Raw genomic sequence first — 19693 nt, forward strand, 5'->3', positions numbered from 1 at the left:
AAAAAAACCAGATTGTTTCATATTGAGTGAACCTCTGCACTATTTTTTTGTAGGAAATTGACATTGAGGTGAGGAAGGAAATCGAAGATGCTGCTCAGTTTGCCACCACGGATCCCGAGCCGCCACTGGAAGAACTGTGCAACCATATCTTTCACAACAATCCACCCCTGGAGGTGCGCGGCACCAACCCATGGACCAAGCTGAAGTCTCTCAGTTAATTTGTTTTTTTTTCCGGCACTCCACTTCAATATAAAACAACTGCCCCAAAGCAAACTTTCTCGCATATGTTATGTAAATGCTCGACATACCTTAAATCCACAACCTGAGGCCTCGGTTACTTGTTTCATGTTTTTTTTTTTCTTTTTAAAACAGCTCTTGAAGTAAACGTACAAAATGTGGCTACATCAGGTGTCCAAACTAAAATCAAGAAATTATTTGCTACATTTTACACCCCCCCATTATTTTTATTTTTATTTTTTTATTATTATTATTATTATTATTTAGAATCAAAACAAGAGCATTCTGTTGTAATTTGGATTGGATGTACCTTTATTCGTCTCACACACAGCAGCCATGTTATAAAAGGAAGAGGAACGGAAAGAAAGAAAGAAGTAGAAAAACTAAATACAGGAGCTGCTGGAAAGGCAGCCACTATCGCTGTGCCATTTTGAAGTAAAAAAAAACGTTATTTTTATTATTAAAAATAATTTATTGATTATCATTAATGTTCAGAAATCAAGCCTTGATGGAAGTGGAAGAAGAAACTAGTTTTAAATCTGAAATTGAAACTTAAAAAAAAGCGAAAATAATGTATTAGTAAATAGTAGCACTTATTTTTTTTTTAAACCCCTCCCCTTTTTTCACCTTGCAAGCCATGTCAAATGTCATTTTTTTCATAAATGCTTCAGGTAGCTGAAAAATGCAATACAAGCCCACAAATGGCCCCCAGGTTGTATTTCTGACACCTCTGGGTTACTTGACAGGAGAAGCTAACAAACCTGCCTTTCATAAGTTTATTCGTTTCACAGTAACAATAAAAACTGGTATTCACATTCCTGTCAGTTCAGAATTTGGAAGACTTACAGCAGATCACAGCTAAACTACAAGCAACGCTTAAAATGAACAAAGTACGTATGTAACGTGTTCAGGTTTTTCTCCGTGATGTGAGAAGTATATTATTTTACCCCCCCAAAAAAAAGACATTGAAAATGTTTAATCCTGTTTTGATGCAGCTTGGATTCTCGCTCTGCCATTGATATCTGTTACGTGGAAAGAAGGATGACGATTTTCAAGCGAGCGCATCGTAATAAACTATCTGAAATCATCTCCCCGCTTTTGTTTCTTTTATTTTACCCGATGTTCAAGAAACCAATGAAATGCAAACCATTTAAAGGACAACCGACGCCTCCGGACAAGTTGTGTCCATAATTTGTAAAATCACCTCAAATGACATTTACTGAGCGTGTTTTACAAAGATTCCACCGCATATTAAAGCTATATTTTACCTTTTAAGACTCACGCTGAATATTCTGGAAGTCTTGTTTTCGAGTTGATGACGATTCCCTCGTGACGTCACGGTTGGAACGCCCCTGACAGAGAAAGTGACAATATGCATTTTGCGGTACTTTGTTTGGTCAGAAAACTTCGTGTTGATCCGTGTAGATGGCGAAATTAGAAGGAAAACACATAAATAACGCGATGGTGAATCATGTGTTGCACCAAGACTACTATTTGATACTAGTTGACACATTTGTCAGCAGACAAATCAGCCCATTTCCAACGGAGCTTGGGCGCCATCTTGTGCATTTTCTGGGTGGTGCATTGCTGTCATTGACGGCTCGAATTGGTATGGGAGGACTCCTTTAATCGATTGCAAACATTTATGCTTTCCTCTTCAAAACTATATGAATCATATTCATAACTGGATGAATAACAAGAAAGCATCTCCGAATCTGAAGCCATTGTTTTGATTCTCGAGCAAGGCAAGACGTCTTGGCGTGACATCACGAACTGGCGCCGGGACTTTCTGAAACTGGCCATTTCCGGTTTCATTTTGAAGTCGTTTTTGGACACTTCATTTTTATTGGTGTTTTTCATTTGACTAAAAATATCAGCCTGCGTGTTTTGGGTATTTTAGATGATAAAAAACGTTTTTCTGATGTCAATTAGGAAACAAAAAAAATGGTGTCGGTTGTCCTCTAAATCTATCTGCATAATTAGGTGGCAACCTTATCTGTTAAAATAGAACTGGTTGGTTGGCTTTGTACTTCCAAGTCAAGGCGTGCCCTGACAATAAGCCTACACAATGTATGTCTAAGAGAATGAGTTTGTTCATCGTGGATTCGAGGCGGCTCAATGGCTTTCTTTTTCTCGAGCATCTTAACACAGAGGACACTTCCTGGCCTTAAGGTATGCGCCCATTGTGAATTAAGCTCTAGTTTGTTTTTTTGTTTGTCGTCTTCTAATATTTTGTCCACATCGTGATTAACTTCACAGTGCAGAGGTATGATTTTCAATGACATGTTCTCCCTGTGCCTGCGTGGGTTTTTGCCGGGTACCCCAATCTTCTCTCCATTCCCTCAAAAATAACATTGCTGGACACCAGATTATCTTTACGTGAGATTGCCAGATTGCTAAATACTCACCTAAATAAATTTTGACATACTTCACCCTAATTTACATATGTCACGACCACTCCCAACAGCATGAATTCCGATTTTGTACCCCCATCAGTTCATCTAAACGCCCATAAGTCATTTAGCAAGCTAGTTAATGAGAAAAATGAATAATCTCGGTTGATGGGCTTTGTTCGATAAATGCAACATAAAATGTATTTTGAGCAATGGTGGGCCTTCAAGGCCTTCTCTGCTAGCCTAAAAATATCTGAATCATGGACTGATGTGAATTATATTTTGTCCTTGAATTCTTATTAAATAATTCCAAATTGTCTTTCAGCTTCCTTTCATTCGCTTTTTCCCTGTTGTGCCGCATCCAGATGTGTTTTCGTGTGTAAGCTTAACCAATCATATTTCAGCCATGATTACCAGGGTCAGAAATCGACCTGGACGCCTTCACAATTAGTTCTGCAGGACCTGTTGCAACAAATGTGTCGACCAAACACTCTAACCAATCACATTTCGAGTTGGCAAGCCAAGGCCTGCTGAAAGGCGCTGGAAAGTCAGTTTTCACAAACTGTGATTGGCTAGTCACTAGTCAATCATAGTACAGCATCACTAGCCGCTAGTGATAATAGCATACTGGCCAGAGCTAGCACACATTCTTTTCAAGAATAGACGGATCATTAAGAAAGGTTGTGCAGCTGCAAAGCTAGCAAAAATAGCAAATAATACTGTCATTTTATAAAGTTTTCATGAATTCACATGTTCATAGTAAAACATTCTAACAGTTTAATGACAGTATTTCATACGTTTCTTCAAGTCACGTTATTTCCTGGCGAACAGCACCCTCTAGTGGATGTGTTGTAAATCACAGAACACTCACAGCTGTGAATTGATTCAGGTGTAGCACTACTGAAGGCCTAGGAGTGACATGCAAGGCTCTCCACTGACTTTGAGTGGCGGCTTTACTTACAGGGGTCAGCAGTCCTCAGATCTGTGAGCTTCGCAACCCAGGCAGCCATTCAAATAAAGGTGGGAGAGGAGGGTCTCGTATTCTTATGTATGCGTTCCATGCTGAGTACTGTACACTCTTCTTTTGCTGTAGAAATGTGACGTCCATCGATTGGATGAGGCACCTTCCACTCACGTGCTTCTGACTCGTGATGAGGCGCTGCAATATTACAACAACATGGAGACGATTCGGAGTTTTGAGCTCAAGACAAAACAACTGTTTGACGAGATGATCATCTGGGGTATCTGCCACTTATATACTGGCCAGGTGGCGTACAGCAAATGTGAACAAAACGTGAAATGATTACCGTATTTTCTGGAATGTAAGGCGCACCTTCAACGACATATTTTAAAACATTTTTAAAGCAGATTCTTTACTTACAGACGTCAGAGTGTCATACACACTCTGACAAAGGCGGAAGTATACGCCGAAACATGTCAGGTATTTGAACACGTATAATACACTGTCTGTAAGTTAAGAATCTGCTTTAAATTAGATATCAAGTAGACAGGATGAATTTAGTACAACGATATTTTAAAACGTTTTCCATACATAGGGTGCACCGCATTATAAGGGGCTCCTTTGTCACAGATGTTTGATCGGACACCGTGGACAAAGACTCGAACCCAGAAAGATTGTCTTTACTGCCGGCAGGAGACGCAGCCATTCATGACAGACGCCTGAATTTTGCAGCCCTCTGCCAAGCTATTTATTGAGAGTATATGCAAATTTAAGTGATACATGAGTAAAACATCGTTTTCTTGATTAGAATACCACACCCCTGGAATGTTCTGAGCCCCAACAGATGTAAGCAATAAAACATAGGTGTTCTGTCTTTTCCATGAGCTGATAAATTTGTAACCTGGCTAATGAGCTCATCCTGTGTAGGAGTTTCAAGTCGTAAATTGCTTCGGTGATAAAGGAGTTTCCCAAGTCCTGAATTCTGTCCAAGGCCAGATCTCCTAGATGAAGATGAGTTTAACTTGCTTGCTGTGTCTGTTGACCTCAGATTGACCCCAGGTTCTCTGTGCTTCAATTGTGTATTCGAGTCACACATGTTGACTAAGCATATAACAGCATGAAAATTTTAAATATGATAACTTATTATTCTGTCTAATCTCTAGCACCCTTCAATGAGTGACGTATTTGTAAAAGTTTTCCATGTATAAGTCGGATTAGGAGGCGCATGGTCGGCTTTTGAAAAAATATTTTCTTTTAGGTGCACCTTATATTGCAAAAAAATCTGTAACTTTCACTTACTGTATTTTCACGTGTATAAGGCGCACCGGAGTATGAGGCGCACCCCCAATGAATGGTCTAATTTCAAATATATTCCATATATAAGGAGCACCGGAATATAAGGTGCATCTTCAATGAAGGATTTTTCCCCCCAAATATTATATATAAATATGTAAAAGTTTTCCAAATATAAGGTACACCGCATTATCAGGCGCAAATGGAGTTGGTGGCTGATGATAGTAGTTGCGAGACCTTTTGAGGCTCAATATTACTTCACATATAAGCGCAGGGTCATCTTTTGAAGAAATTTAAGGCTTTTGGGTGCGCCTTATACACCGGAAAATACAGTAATTATTTCCCCAAAAATATTTCTTTCATCAATCAATGTATCATGTACATTTTTTGGCGACATTTTGGTACATTGTGTTATGTTTATCAAAATAAAAGACAAAAAAAATGTTGGGAATTTGTGACCTATAAACGGCAAAAATATTGTTCAGGCCAAATGTTAACGTTGCGAGAGGACGTAAAATGACCCCCTTTTCTTTCCTTCTAACAGGAAGCGTGCGCAGTTGGGATTGAGGCATCCATTAAACCGACTGATCATCTCATAACTGGGTATCGCACTCATGGCTTCGTATTCACCAGGGGGGGTTCTCTTCGGGCCATGATGGCTGAGCTTGCAGGTAAGCATGAGAAGATAAACTTGCTTGAAAGCACACACAAAGTTTGAATCTTGAAGCAGAAATTTCCAGAGAATTTGGGATGAATTGCTAATCGTTTGGATTGTTTTTAGGCAGAAAAACGGGACTATCAAAAGGCAGAGGGGGATCCATGCACATGTACACAAAATCTTTCTATGGGGGGTTTGGCGTTGTTGGATCTCAGGTAACGCACAGAGTAATCTATGTTAGCTCATTCACTGACAGATGTGCAAAAATGTGTCCACTACAGTGCCAGGGTTTTTGTCATTGTCACTCGAATTCCAGGACCCACTAAGAGAATATTGAGTTATAGGACTACAGACGCTCCCCTACTTACGAACATTCGAGTTACGAACATTTTGTAGTAACATATGTAGTAACTTATGTAGTATTCTCTCCAGTTGTACATGTAGATATCTTTAAAGAGCTGATGGAGCATAAGAAGTTATCATATTTAAAAGTTTCATGCTGTTATATGCTTAGTCAACATGTGTGACTCGAATACACAATTGAAGCACAGACAACCTGGGGTCAATCTGAGGTCAACAGACACAGCTTGTTAAACTGTCATCTTCATCTAGGAGATCTGGCCTTGTACATAATTTAGGACTTGGGAAACTCCTTATCACAGGAATAATTCACGACTCGAAACTCCTTCACAGGAAGAGCTCTTTAGCCAGGTTACAAATTTATCAGTTCATGGAAAAGACAATGTTCATTGCTTACAGCTGTTCGTGCTTAGAACTCAAAGGGTGTGGTATTGTAATCAAAAAAAAACTTTTTTTTACTAATGTATCACTATAATTTGCATCTACTCTCAATAAATAGCTTGGCAGAGGGCTGCAGAATTCTGCCGTCGGCCATGAATGGCTACGTCTCATGCCGGCAGTAGAAAGACAATCTTTCTGGGTTCGAGTCTTTGTCCACAGTCTCCGATCGAACATCTCTGACAAGAGCATATCAGAATCAGAATCATCAGAATCATCTTTATTGCCAAGTATGTAGAACATTAAATATTAAATATTATTTTAATTAATATTAAAATTAAATATCAAATATTTATTTTTCAGTACAAACCAATACAGGTTACTTATATAAACCTTAAATATAGTTATGTAAGCCTTAAATATACATTTCACACGAAATATAGCACTGAAGCAACTTCCGAACAAATTCACCTTACAATCGTTTGTAAGTTGGGCAGCGTCTGTACATTCAATGCAGCGTAAGAAATCTTCGACTCTCTTTGTTCATTAAAAAATGAATAAAAATAAAATAAATAAATAAAATAAGTTAATTCCTAAATGATATTGGCCTGAAGTTATATGAGCTTGAAATGAGGGCAGCTGTCCAAAATAAAATGCAATACATACATATTGGTATGTAACGCTTTAACAACAGCTGAAGCTGGCCCCCTTGTGGAAGGGAAACACCTTGCCAGAGGTCTAGCCAGCACTTTATCAGCACCCCAGCAAGGAAAACCAATACTTGAACAAATTCGGGAATGGCGCGCGATGTCATATTTTCACTACCCATTTGTGAATGGCAGTGAATGAGGTAGTAATGAGCATCTTATTTTGTTAAATATTTTTTTCAGGATATAAGTGGGAAAGTAACGTGCTGGTTGGACACTTTCACTTTGACGTACCGTAAATGCCAATCCGACTCCATTTGGGCTCTCCCCAGGTTCCTTTAGGTGCCGGTCTGGCGTTGGCGTGCCAGTACAAGAACACGGACGAGCTGTGCGTTTGCGTCTATGGTGACGGTGCAGTCAACCAGGTACCACGTAAGCAAAGTGTTTCTTGTTCATTCATCAACAACTTGACCTCTTGACCTATAACCTTTCAATAGGGGCAAGTTTCTGAGACCATGAACATGGCAGCACTTTGGAAGCTACCTGTCATTTTCGTCTGTGAGAATAATAAATATGCAAAAGGTACTGCGGTGGAGCGAAGTAATGTGAATACCAACTTCTACACCAGAGGGGATTTCATTCCTGGGCTCAGGGTAAAGTTTTGCAGTCTTGCTCAAAATCGTAAAATGAAACCACATATTATCATTTGCATGTTATGTCCTTATGGATTTAGTAACCAAAACAATATAGGAAATAATGGAATGTAAAATATGTTTTGTTTTTTTAAGAAAGGGGTAAAACAGAGCTGTCAAAGTCATTTTTTTGCCGCGGGCCACATTGTAGTTACGATTTCCTCTCGAGGGCCGTTCTGAATTTGAGAAGCCATTAGAACGTTTCATCCCCACCACATATTACATATACAGCGCACAACAAATTAATCAATAACTCGTTTTCAAATTTGAGGTTAAAAATAATGACTGTTATTGTGTCGATGAGAAGGTTTCTTCAGCCGTCATCTGTACAATTTTGAAGGTTTCGGACGTTTCGCCTCCTATCCAAGAGGCTTCGTCAGCGAACTAAAGTCTGACTGGTCGTATCGGCCCTATTTATATATCCCTAATGTCCAGGCATGGCGGCGCCGGACACAGCTATGATAGGTCCCTACTCTCAGGTTGGGGGGAGCAGAGGACCCCTCCCTGTGGCCCCACTGATAGTTCCTACATTCCTGACTAACGAAGCCTCTTGGATAGGAGGCGAAACGTCCGAAACCTTCAAAATTGTACAGATGATGGCTTCTCATCGATGGACCACTCCTGTACAACTGAGAGCTTACACAGACAACTGTTATGGTGGTTTAAATGGGACCATTTGAAATTTGGGTTCGGACTTTAACAAGCAGTCTGGCGTTTGACATGCTTGATTTGCTTTCGCGGGCCGAATAAAATGATGTGAAGGGCCGGATTTGGCCCCTGAGCCTTGACTTTGACACCTGTAGGATAAAATAAGATGAAAATAAGAAAAAAAAAGTTGTGAAAGATATTTAAAAATATTTTCTTCAGTATTTTGACTATTGATAACCTACATTGACCCATTGATGCGTCTCCAGGTGGATGGGATGGACATCCTCTGTGTTAGGGAGGCAACCAGGTTTGCTTCTGATCACTGTCGGTCTGGGAAAGTAAGAAAGTATTCTTTTATTTTTATCCTCTTTTCTCCTCATCCTGCCTTTTTTTGCTGACAGTGTAATTGATATTTAAAATGTTTTGCTAAATTGATGACTATATGTTATTTCTTTGTATCTAAGGGTCCAATCATTTTGGAGCTTCAGACCTATCGCTATTTTGGACACTATCACGGTGACAATGACGACAAGTAAAAGTCTTCATATTTAATATTCACATTTTCAGTGGTGGTAGCACTGTGCAATTATGGTGAGAGTATTTATATAAGTCTCATGAAATGTTTTTTGAATGTCAGCTCGGGCACATTTTAGTGTTCCATTCTTTCAAGAATGGAACACATAAATGTGTGATGTATCACATCTTGTTAATAGATTTCATTTTTGATATTTAGTTGTGCAAGTATTAAGTTCCACTACAGTAATGGTGGGCTGGATTTAGTAACCAAAACAACATGGGAAATAATGGAATGGAAAATATGTTTTTTTAAGAAAGGGGTAAAATAAGACTAATCGTTTAAAAATTGATGTCCAGACTTTCTGTATCTATTAGAGATATACTGCGTACTCCTCTTTCCTTATCTCCCAGGTATCGCTCAATGGAGGAGATTGATGAGGTCCGCAAAAACAGAGACCCCATCTTGCAACTTGAGGCACACATCATCAGAAACAACATGGCCAGCACAGAGGAATTAAGGGTAACTAAGTACTGCCTGTCGTACTAGAAGGAAGCTCAGCAGAATTTTTTTCGGGGGAAAAAAATATGCTATTCTTGTGCTTCGCTTCATGCAGCAGATTGATGAGCAAATCACAAAGGACATTGAAGAAGCGACACAATTTGCCATCCAAAGCCCTGAACCCTCAGTAGAAGAACTGTGCAACTACATCTACAGCAATTGTGGACCACAAGTTGTACGCGGCATCAACCCATGGACCAAGTTGAAGTCTGTGAGCTAAAGTGGAACGAGCTGAGAAAAAAAATAGATCCACAACAAATTACGTTTTGTAGATAAAATATCAGTTTGCCAAATAGCAATTTAGCATAAAAGCAATAAACACATATGCTCAGTAACAATGTATTCAAACGCGAGGTGAAAAGGAAACAGCCAGGTCACAGCCAGCTCACAGCCAACACGCCGCTCACATGCACATTGACACGTATAGCTTGCAAAAGCAGTTAACCACAAGCTTGAGCAAAAAAGCGCAGATGCTTACCAGTTTACAGGAAACCAAGACAAACCGGAGCCGGAAGAACCGGAACAACAGCTGGGGACGCATCTCAACTGGTCATGAGACAAGAGAACCACAGCGGAAGCAACGCCTGCACTTCTCACATACACATGCTGATATTTGTAAACCGCAACCACACATAGTCTTAACTGTTGTCAACAAGTTCACTATAAAAACGAGAGACTAGATTAGACAGACAGAGAAGTATTGGACCTCTCTGGAGAAGGGCTGTTGCACAGACTTCTCAGATCAGATAGTTCAAACTGTCTCTCCAGATCTGTTGGTGTTCTGCTTGATCTTCAAAATAAATGCTTGCACTAAGGTGGTATACTTCTGTCCAAGTCCATCTGTTTCTGTTTGTAAGTGTTACTTCCGGGTTGAGTGAGTGAATGCGAATGCTCACCCGCAGAAAAACTTAACGTCCCTGATCCACTGCTGACATGGATGCTTTGATCCTCTCCTCTTTCAACTAGAACTGCTTCATGTCATCACAAAGAGGGTAACAGCAAGTCCTGAAGAATGAATGACTATGTGTTGTCATATTTGTTATTTTTTCTAAATTTGTTTTCCCCAAGATGGCGGCGCGTGAACACGCAGCGGCTCCCCTCTCCCGGCAAATTGGCGTTTTCATGTTTATGTTTGTTAAGTAATTATAAGTGCCTTGCATGCTGGGTCCGAGAGGACAGTAATTTCATCTGTGCTGTATGTCATGCATACTAGCATATTTGACAATAAAGCTGACTTTGACTTAACCTGTGACTGTAAAGTGTCCTTGAGAGTTTTGAAAGGCGCTTATAAATGAAATTTATTATTATTATTATTATTATTATTATTATTATTATTATTATTATTATTATTATTATTATTATTATTAAAACATGTGGCAGTCAGTCACTGATTTCACCACTGACAAATGTTTAAGCTTTTGCGGGGATAGTTTTGATCTCAACTTAGTTTCTGAAAAATTTGCCATTGCAAATTGAACAGTTTAGAAATAACTGCTTTATTTATTTATTTGTTTGTTTATTTATTATTATTACTATTATGACTGGAAGATAAAGCATCTTAAAGGACTTTGAAGTTATGTTTGTGATGTGATGTAGGAAAAGAGATGCCCATTTCACGGTAAGATCAGAGCATTGTCATCAAATGGTGAGTATACTTTTTGCTTTTTTGAATATTGCTGTGCCGATGACCATTTTGTGTTTGGGAGGCTTTTACTGAGCGAGTTGCTTGTTCTGTATCCACAAAGGGACATACGTTTTCTTGTGCCAGTCCCAAGCCCGGATAAATACAGAGGGTTGTGTCAGGAAGGAAGGGCATCCGACGACGTAAAAGCTTGGCCAAAAACAAACATGCGGATCAAACCTCTAAAGATGGAGGACACTGATTTGCTGTCGCGACCCCTTGCACGCTGAGTCAGAGAGGACAGTAATTTCATCTGTGCTGTATGTCATGCATATTAGCATATTTGACAATAAAGCTGACTTTGACTTGACTTTGAAGGGAAAAGCCGAAAGTAAAAGCAGACGTTTCCCGTCTCATGTTGTCAATTAATGGATATATTTATCTCCAGAAGGTGGCAGTCGTGCGATAGCAAGAACGTAAAACTGCCGTAATACACGAAGACGAAGAGCGTCTGCAATTGTGACAGAATCCTTCACAACACAACCAGCATCTACAGTCACGCGGCCGTATCTAAGTACAACCAAAGGAATATCGTGATGGGGACCTCCGTTAACCTCAAACTACAGAAGGAACTCTTTTGTGCCGCTTTGTTGCTCTTCGTCACATTCACTTCCGCTGAAGAAGAAACCCAGGTGAAGAACGCTCAGTGTCACAACTACGCGGGAGGACACGTCTATCCTGGGGAGGCTTCCCGTGTGCCCGTTTCAGATCATTCCCTACACCTCAGTCAAGCTAAAAGTGAGTCTATCGAGCTATTTGCCTTTTTATGAAATCGTGAATCATCAGGGATTCATCGTGCTGATGCTCCTGCTGCAGTAGTCAGGACAATAGAAATGTTTAAAAGCTATCTCAAGCCTGCTTTGTTATCGTTGTTTCTTTCCAATAAGGTGATGGTGGGAAATTGCACATAGGTACTAGTCCAGATTTGAAATGGAGGTGTTGGTGCATTTGGTTTAGGACACGTCATTGTTAAATGTTGTTGTCTTCATCCCTCCACCCCCACTCAAACGCACAAATGACGGTGCTGGGCAAAGAAGCACAAACGGGTTGGATGAAACTAGAACACGTGTTCCAACTCCTTCCTGGTAGGGCCGAATCGTACTGTTGCAATTAAATTTAGATTTTTTTTTCAGTGAAAATATGATTAGAATCCAGTTATTGTTACTGACATGTAATTAAATAGTTATTAAATATATGAAAAGCAGTGGCGGACCATGAAAGCATACAAAGCCTTCTCTGCTGGCCTAAGACTATTGGAATCACAGATTAATTATATTTTCTTAATTATATTTTGTCCATGAATTCAACATTTAGCTTGTAGTCGACGCGCACATTCCACCATGATGTCCCTGATCCACTGGTGGAAAGACGCTTTGATCCTCTCCTCTTTCATCTAGAACTGCTTCATGTCATCACAAAGAGGGTACAGCAAGTCCTGAAGAATGAATGTCTCTCTGTGTCTTTGTTTTGTCATATTGTCTCTATGCTGTCATATTATTTGTTAGTCATATTGTCTCTATGCTGTCATATTATTTGTTATTTAGTTTTTTTTTTTTGTTCTTTTGACTTCAAGACGGCGCCGCGAGAGTGGCTGCCTTTCCAGCAGCTCATGTATTTTGTTTTTCTACTTTCATTCCTTTCATCACTTTGCTGCTGTGAAATGTAAATTTCTCCACTGTTAGACTAATAAAGGCATATTCAATCCAAAAGGGGTACCAACGCCTGCTTGAAGGCGCGGGTCAATGTCAGAGTTTTCGCAAACTATGATTGGCTAGTCACGAGCCAATCATAGTTTGTGAAAACCGCCTTGATCACGAGCCACTAGTGACAATAGCATACTGGAGCTAGCACACTGTATCGGTAGCAAGCTCATAAGCAAATATATTGTGTTGATTTAATAGCAGTTTTGTCAACCGACAATGGCTGAGGGAGGAGAAAACATTGATTTGATTGGAGATTTTCTGTTAAAGCCATTTTCAAGACGTACTTTTAAAGAAAAAATGGACATCATTAACAAAGGTCGGTCAGTTATTTCTTGGCTATCATATATTGGCGTGATACACACTTGGCGTACCACACTTTTGTTCAGTCTGGATTGATTCAGACATAGCACTATTGAAGGCCAAGCGATGAAATCCACAGCCTGCCACTGATGAAAAGACAGTTTGTCTAATCTGAACTAACTACAGTGGCTTTATCAAAAAACATTTTGACTATCTTGCAGTTTCAAAGCCGGCGCCACACTGGGAAGGAACAGCGGTCATAAACGGTAAATTCAAAGAGCTGAAGCTGTCAGACTACAAAGGGAAATACCTCGTCTTTTTCTTCTACCCTCTGGACTTGTGAGTGACTTTAATGCCAACGTCACTTTTTTAATTAACTTTAGCAAAGAAGTGAAACGGCTTTGTATTTGTCTCTCAACCCCCAGCACGTTTGTCTGCCCAACTGAAATCATCGCTTTTAGTGACCGCGTCCATGAGTTCCAGGCCATCAACACAGAAGTGGTTGCCTGCTCTGTGGATTCCCAGTTCACCCACTTGGCCTGGTAACCTCACATGATCTCATCACAGCCACAACTGGAAAATAGAATTATATCATTACCTGGCGTTTGAATTAAAAAAAATGGTTGTACATTTTACAGTATTGAATAGTTACTTGCTACAACAACCTGTCGGAACGTTAATGGTGTGATGTTCCATCAGCCTTTCAACGACAGCTTTACTTCAACCTCCTTCCATCCACAATTGAGCTTTGTTCATGGACAAAACTAAAACGTAGCATTCACCCTCTTTCTCATCGTGCTAAGTAATACAATACATATTGATTTATATATGATATGATACATTCCATTTATAAGCGCCTTGCAAAACTCTCAAGGTCACTTTATAGTCACAGGATACGTTTTTTTCTGTGGGTGAGCAGTGGCAGCCACCCGGAAGAAACTCAAATAGATAGAAAGCTAGCTAGCGAGCTAATGGATAGCTAATAGATACCTAATAGATTGCTTACTAGATAGCTAGCCTGATAGATAGCAAATAAATAGCTAGCCAGATACCCAACTAGAGCCAGTTAGCTAGCTAATAGCTCACTAAACAATTCATTGGGAACCCCCAGCACAATAATAATAATAATGATACATTCCATTTATAAACGGCTTTACCAACAGCTGAAGCTATAAAAAACCGCTTAACATATATACAGAAAATAAAGCAGTCACAAAGATAGTAGACAGCAACAGGGAGTAAAACAAAGATCAAGTATGAAATAATTAAATGTTTACTTTGGGGAAGATCCAGATGCATTTTAACAAATTCATTAATTTGACTTTCTGACCCCATAATCAATATCAATTTTTTGGGCTTTTTGAATGTTTCCAATTTAACTCAATAACTGCAATTCCTGAATTTATTTTGGACAGCCACCCTCATTTCAAGCTCATATAACTCCAGACCCATATAACTTAGAAATTAACTGTTTTATTTGTGATGAAAGAAGATATTCTAAGGCACTGGTGTCAAAGTCAAGGCCCGGGGGCCAAATCCGGCCCGCCACATCATTTTTTCGGCCCGCGAAAGCAAATCTAATTTGTAAAATTCCATGATGAAATTCCTTGCTAAAATCCTTACCAGAATTTCATATTTTTGGATGTAAGCCACAATAACAGTCATTATTCTTGACTTCAGATTTGAAAACTAGTTAGTCATTAATTTGTTGTGCGATCTATATGTAATATTTGAAGGGATTTAAACATTGTAATTGCTTCCCCAAATTCATAACGGCCCGCGAGAGACAAACTACAATGTGGCCCGCGGCAAAAAAATGATGACACCCCTGTACTAAGGTTTCTTACGCTGCATTGAACGTCAATGTAGTCCTAAAACTCAATATTCTATGGGTCCTGCAATTTGAGTGAAAATGACAAAAACGTTGACACTTGGAGTGGACACATTTTTTTGCACATGGTCTGGCGGTGAATGAATTACAAGAATAATTATGCTCCCAATGACTTTCTTTGCCAGGATCAATACACCCAGGAAGCAAGGAGGACTCGGAACCATGAAAATCCCTCTTTTGTCTGACCTCACCCACCAGATTTCCAAAGACTACGGAGTCTACTTGGAAGATCAGGGCCACACGTTGAGGTGCAATCATCAAACCAGTTTCAATGTTTTTACCTTTTACACATACCTCATGTTAAAAAGTGGCTGTTTGTGTGTTTCAGGGGACTTTTCATCATTGACGACAAAGGCACCTTGAGGCAGATCACCATGAACGATCTTCCAGTTGGGCGATCCGTGGATGAGACGCTTCGGTTGGTGCAAGCGTTCCAGTACACTGACAAACACGGAGAAGGTAGATTGATCTCACTGAACTGGTAGATGAAAAAGTCGTGAACTTTTAGACAGAGTGATACCTCGGCTTACGAACGCTTTAGCTAACGAACTTTTCACCTTACGAACATTAAATATGCGAGAATATAATCTTTGCATACGAACTAGTTTTGCCACAATGGCTGCCAAACTTGTTTTCGGCAAAAGAACATCAAACCACACAGCCGAACAGCGCCACCGTGGCTGCCGGACTACTTTTCCACACACTCATTCTCTGAGTGCGTACGTGGTTTGTTATCATGGATACATTTGCTATTATGGGACCGAAAAAGACCCCAAAATTACGGTCTAGCAGAAGAAGGAGAGCATCGAGAAACACGAACGAGGTGTGCATTTGTGTGACTTAGCGTCCCACTACCGGTATGCTACGTTGACCATTGCTACGTGTGGCTAAGGGTGATTCTGTGTTGTCTAAGCAACGGTCTCAGGCAATAGAAGAAGTTCAAAAACTTTTGTTGTTTTGGATTAACGAAAAGCAGCTAGCAGGGGAGAGTATGAGTGAGGGTATTATCGCCGAGAAAGCACGGCAACTTCACTCTGATATCAAGAGGCAACTACATCAACAACCATCACAAAGGTAAATAAAACAACTTTATTATACAGTACTGTTTATTTCTTTAATCACAATACAATAGCACATTTATTATACATAAAATAAGGTATATTTTGTGTAGTTTGAAGGCTTATTTAGTAGAAAATTATGTTTTATGGGGACCTGGAAATGGATTATTTTCATTTTTAATGGTTTCCTATGGGAAATTTCATTCCTTTCATCACTTTGCTGCTGTGAAATGTAAATTTCTCCACTGTGAGACTAATAAAGGCAAATCCAATCCAAATTAATGTTTGGAAGACACACTTTTCGCTTTACACACACTTTCTGGGAACCAATTAAGTTTGTAAGCTGAGGTATCTCTGTACATGTTTTAGCTGATCACATGATTGTTGCAGATGTTATCCTCAAGTACGAAACTGTAATGAAATGAATGTTTTCAGTGTGTCCAGCCGGATGGAAACCAGGCAGTGCCACAGTGAGTATGACTGAGCCATAGCCACCGTCTTGTTGTTTACATTGCATTCACAATATTCACCAGATCCCCCTCCGCCCCCACTTTTAAGACACACCTGCTTTACCTATTAGGCTAAAATATTGTAATATCATATTAAATTGAAATTGTTTACTGGACCTTAATTTGATTTTCTTCCCTCTGCAGATCATTCCCGACCCTTCAGGCAAACTGAAGTATTTTGATAAACTGAACTGATGGAATGCATTTGAAAATTCAAATAAAATATCTTTTGGTAATACTCTTGTCTGGTCAATTTTTTATATTATTGTTTTTATATCAAACAGAATTAGTAAGTGACATTGATTGGACTGGAAAGATTCTTTTACACTTTTATTTTTACCACGCTTAAACACTAGGTGGCGCCCAGAAATCATTGGACGAAACACTACAGTCATCCCTCGTTTATCGCGGTTATTGGTGACTGGGACCTCCCGCGATAGACGAAAATTCGCAAAGTAGAGTTATATTATAATAACGGGGGGGGGGGGGGTTGAGAAGTTAATAATAACAATATATTTCATTTATAAGCACCTTTCAAAACTCAAGGATACTTTACAGTCACAGGATATGCACAGCCAACCACATGGCTGTAAACCATGAGATATTGTGCTGTCATCGGGTGACATCAGTGCTGGGAACTAATCAAGCTACAGCTATGTACAAAACCTAAGTCATTTGGCATTTCTTTAAATTATTCTAAACGTTTTTTCCGTGAGCGAAAAAATCCGCAATGCACTGAAACCGCGATAAAAGAACTGCAAAGAAGCGAGGGATCACTGTATTTCCATCCATTTTCCAAACCACTTGACACCCTGAACCTGTTGCCGTCATCATAGGGAGGGTTATTAATTTAGCAGTTAATTTCTACAATAAAACATTGTACCGATGTCAGCAATGTACCATATCACGTGTTGCTTATTAACTGTTTATTCCAAGTCATCTGGGTCATCCAATCCGGGAGAAGAAAAAAACGTTTTACTGGTTGTTGACATTTACGGGAACCATAACGGAGTACAGGTGATATGTTAACTCTTTGTTTGGTGTCATGTATGCGGGACAATGTCTTCTTTCAACTGTTAAATTGACTGGAAATTTTCCAGGTCTGATTAATGTTTACCTTTAGGGTACAATCACAATGCAGTTTCGTCATCATTCCAAAGATCAGGCCTATATACTCTCCCAAGGAAATGACGGGCATACCCATATATGGAATATTGTTTTGAACACAAAGTCTATATATAGCGCATGCAAAGAATGCGAAGCAAACTCAAGTCTATGTTGTTTGTTCTGATTCATCGGGGGGGTCAACTCCTGAGGAGCGGATGAAGAAACAAATTTTGCTTTTATTCACATTTAGAGGGATAGTGAGCAAAGGCAAAAAAGGGAAAAAAAGAAAATGGCCAAATTTATAATACGGACGGCCCAACCTAACGACGTGTGTGATATCTTGCGACTCATAAAGGTAAGTTTATTATAACATTTGAATTACTGAAAGTGGTCTCCATTAAAAATGATATTTTTGCCTTGTAGGAACTTGCAAAATTTGAAGAGATGGAGGAGCAGGTCATCCTGACGGAAAAAGGTCATTGTTTTATCTCAATGTGCGGTTGTCAATACTTTAATCACATTTAAAGGTGCTTAGAAATCTGTGATTATGATTATTGTATACCCATAAAAATAAGAATCTGTGTTCTTTTAGACTTACTTGAAGATGGCTTTGGAGATCAGCCATTCTACCACTGCTTAGTTGTTGAGGTGCCAAAGGAAAACAAAACGGCAGAAGGTAAAAGCTATAAAACCCATTTAGGGTTTAGTTCATGGGGGTTAAAATCTCCTCTGACTGTAAAGTGACCTTGAGAGTTTTGAAACGCGCTTATGAATGAAATGTATTATTATTATGTAAAATAAAATTTCCTCTATTAAATCGTATTTATCTTCTCGACCAGGGTACACAGTCATTGCCTTTGCCATGTACTACTTCACGTATGACCCTTGGATTGGAAAGTTACTGTACTTGGAGGACTTCTTTGTCATGCCAGAGTTTCGGGGTAAAGATTATCTCTTGCATGTTAAGAATATTAAGAAAACATTGGAGAATGGTTCAAGGTGCACTGTATGTTAATTAATTAATTATTGTAATTACGTCATAATTTCAATCTTTGGTCAGGTTTTGGCATTGGCTCAGATATCCTGAAGATGTTGAGTGAGGTAAATGCTACAGTAAACAGCTACCTTTAATCTCTTGCGTGTACTAGTCTTCATGTGTTTTGTACATCTTGCCACAGACAGCAGTGAAGACTCGATGCAGCAGCATGCACTTCATCGTGGCAGAAAACAACACAAAGTCCATTGAATTCTACAAGAGACGAGGGGCAGCTGACCTTTCTTCTCAGGAAGGTTGGCGCCTGTTTGCCATTGAGAAGGAGGAGCTGTTGAAAATGACCGCCAAATAAAACATTTACGGTTAATCCGGTTCTGTTTTCTATAGGCAGACTTGATCAATATACAGTAAAGTCTCGTTATATCGATATCGGATATATCGATAGTCCCGGTTATATCGACACTATTTCTATGCACGCACCGAGAAAATTACATGCAAACAGGGTCGGATATATCGATAGTCCCGGTTATATCGATATTTTTTCGGACTCCCTTGAATATCGATATAACGAGACTTTACTGTATTTACATGAGTTACTCTTGTGCTATGTCAATCCTACTCTTGTTTATTTTCCCTGTGTAATTGCTAAATGATTGAAATACAGTACTGTAATAGGGAAGGGACATTTGCGTAAATGAAAACAAAATCAGCAGGGTTTTATACTGTTTATTTTTTAACTGTCATGGAGCAAATAAAACTGGTTGAAAACGTTTTATTCCAATGTATTGAAGTATTAAATTTGAGCAGACATGAAAAGTTTCCTTTCGTTTTTGTTTTCCTTTCAAACATTTTACACAATGTCCATTGTGAAACATTGCCATTGAGTTATCACCACCTCTAAGTATCAGCCAATGGAGTAAATGTAGTGTGTAACTGCTTATATTTTAACTTTGGGGGGTCATCCTTTGACTCCACTAAGCTATTGTTTTTAATATTGGTCATTACTTTCGAACTCGGAAAGTATTAAGATCTTTAAATATCAGTTGAAGTTGGAGAAACACTGTTTTAAAATATGAGTGGAAAACTGATCCAACAATCTAAAGATTTT

General features: G+C 39.2%; 5 protein-coding genes across 12 annotated transcripts in view; 4 read left to right on the forward strand and 1 right to left on the reverse strand.

Moving 5' to 3' along the window:
- The window catches only part of LOC148886548 (pyruvate dehydrogenase E1 component subunit alpha, mitochondrial-like), a 4715-nt gene extending 3389 nt beyond the window's left edge, over positions 1-1326 (forward strand). The window contains exon 11 of the mRNA XM_089016565.1: positions 54-1326. Coding sequence (XP_088872691.1) covers positions 54-218 — 165 coding nt within the window. The 3' untranslated portion in view covers positions 219-1326. The remainder of the gene's footprint in view (positions 1-53) is intronic.
- map7d2a (MAP7 domain containing 2a) overlaps positions 1-3728 on the reverse strand; it is a 23894-nt gene extending 20166 nt beyond the window's left edge. For 7 of the 8 annotated variants that reach the window (XM_089016555.1, XM_089016560.1, XM_089016553.1 and 4 more), the window contains exons 1-2: positions 3592-3728; positions 1506-1589 (exon numbers count right to left, since the gene is read on the reverse strand). The gene's annotated coding sequence lies outside the window, so the exon portion shown is untranslated. The remainder of the gene's footprint in view (positions 1-1505; positions 1590-3591) is intronic. The other variant, XM_089016554.1, reaches the window with a different exon arrangement.
- Positions 1616-10585, forward strand: LOC148886549 (pyruvate dehydrogenase E1 component subunit alpha, mitochondrial-like). The gene is made up of 11 exons (XM_089016566.1): positions 1616-2409; positions 3594-3650; positions 3724-3897; positions 5429-5555; positions 5666-5757; positions 7260-7352; positions 7425-7580; positions 8534-8605; positions 8732-8799; positions 9195-9303; positions 9398-10585. Exons 1-11 carry the CDS (start codon positions 2356-2358, stop codon positions 9560-9562), a joined length of 1167 nt encoding a protein of 388 aa, XP_088872692.1. The 5' UTR covers positions 1616-2355; the 3' UTR covers positions 9563-10585.
- An 876-nt stretch (positions 10586-11461) lies between these two features.
- prdx4 (peroxiredoxin 4) lies at positions 11462-16720 on the forward strand. Its single transcript, XM_089016567.1, has 7 exons — positions 11462-11761; positions 13248-13365; positions 13452-13568; positions 15043-15165; positions 15246-15376; positions 16411-16445; positions 16629-16720. The coding sequence occupies exons 1-7, from the start codon at positions 11560-11562 to the stop codon at positions 16677-16679; spliced, it is 777 nt and encodes a 258-aa protein (XP_088872693.1). The 5' UTR covers positions 11462-11559; the 3' UTR covers positions 16680-16720.
- Positions 16721-17743: 1023 nt separating this feature from the next.
- On the forward strand, positions 17744-19401 carry LOC148886551 (diamine acetyltransferase 1-like). The gene is made up of 6 exons (XM_089016570.1): positions 17744-17946; positions 18015-18066; positions 18184-18267; positions 18431-18532; positions 18652-18692; positions 18770-19401. The coding sequence occupies exons 1-6, from the start codon at positions 17881-17883 to the stop codon at positions 18935-18937; spliced, it is 513 nt and encodes a 170-aa protein (XP_088872696.1). The 5' UTR covers positions 17744-17880; the 3' UTR covers positions 18938-19401.
- The last annotated feature ends 292 nt before the right edge of the window (positions 19402-19693 follow it).

Source organism: Hippocampus bargibanti, linkage group LG16 (assembly GCF_051943395.1).
Source record: "Hippocampus bargibanti isolate YZ-2025 linkage group LG16, ASM5194339v1, whole genome shotgun sequence".
Taxonomy (NCBI): domain Eukaryota; kingdom Metazoa; phylum Chordata; class Actinopteri; order Syngnathiformes; family Syngnathidae; genus Hippocampus; species Hippocampus bargibanti.

Bases quoted from the DNA above. Each gene is read 5' to 3' on its own strand.
- LOC148886549 (XM_089016566.1), top strand. From the start codon at position 2,356: ATGGCTTTCTTTTTCTCGAGCATCTTAACACAGAGGACACTTCCTGGC. The intron at 7,581-8,533 runs GTAAAGTTTTGC...ATGCGTCTCCAG, and splicing joins ATTTCATTCCTGGGCTCAGG to GTGGATGGGATGGACATCCT. The intron at 9,304-9,397 runs GTAACTAAGTAC...CGCTTCATGCAG, and splicing joins CCAGCACAGAGGAATTAAGG to CAGATTGATGAGCAAATCAC.
- prdx4 (XM_089016567.1), top strand. From the start codon at position 11,560: ATGGGGACCTCCGTTAACCTCAAACTACAGAAGGAACTCTTTTGTGCC. The intron at 15,377-16,410 runs GTAGATTGATCT...GAATGTTTTCAG, and splicing joins CACTGACAAACACGGAGAAG to TGTGTCCAGCCGGATGGAAA. The intron at 16,446-16,628 runs GTGAGTATGACT...TTCCCTCTGCAG, and splicing joins GGAAACCAGGCAGTGCCACA to ATCATTCCCGACCCTTCAGG.
- LOC148886551 (XM_089016570.1), top strand. From the start codon at position 17,881: ATGGCCAAATTTATAATACGGACGGCCCAACCTAACGACGTGTGTGAT. The intron at 18,533-18,651 runs GTAAAGATTATC...ATCTTTGGTCAG, and splicing joins TGTCATGCCAGAGTTTCGGG to GTTTTGGCATTGGCTCAGAT. The intron at 18,693-18,769 runs GTAAATGCTACA...ATCTTGCCACAG, and splicing joins TCCTGAAGATGTTGAGTGAG to ACAGCAGTGAAGACTCGATG.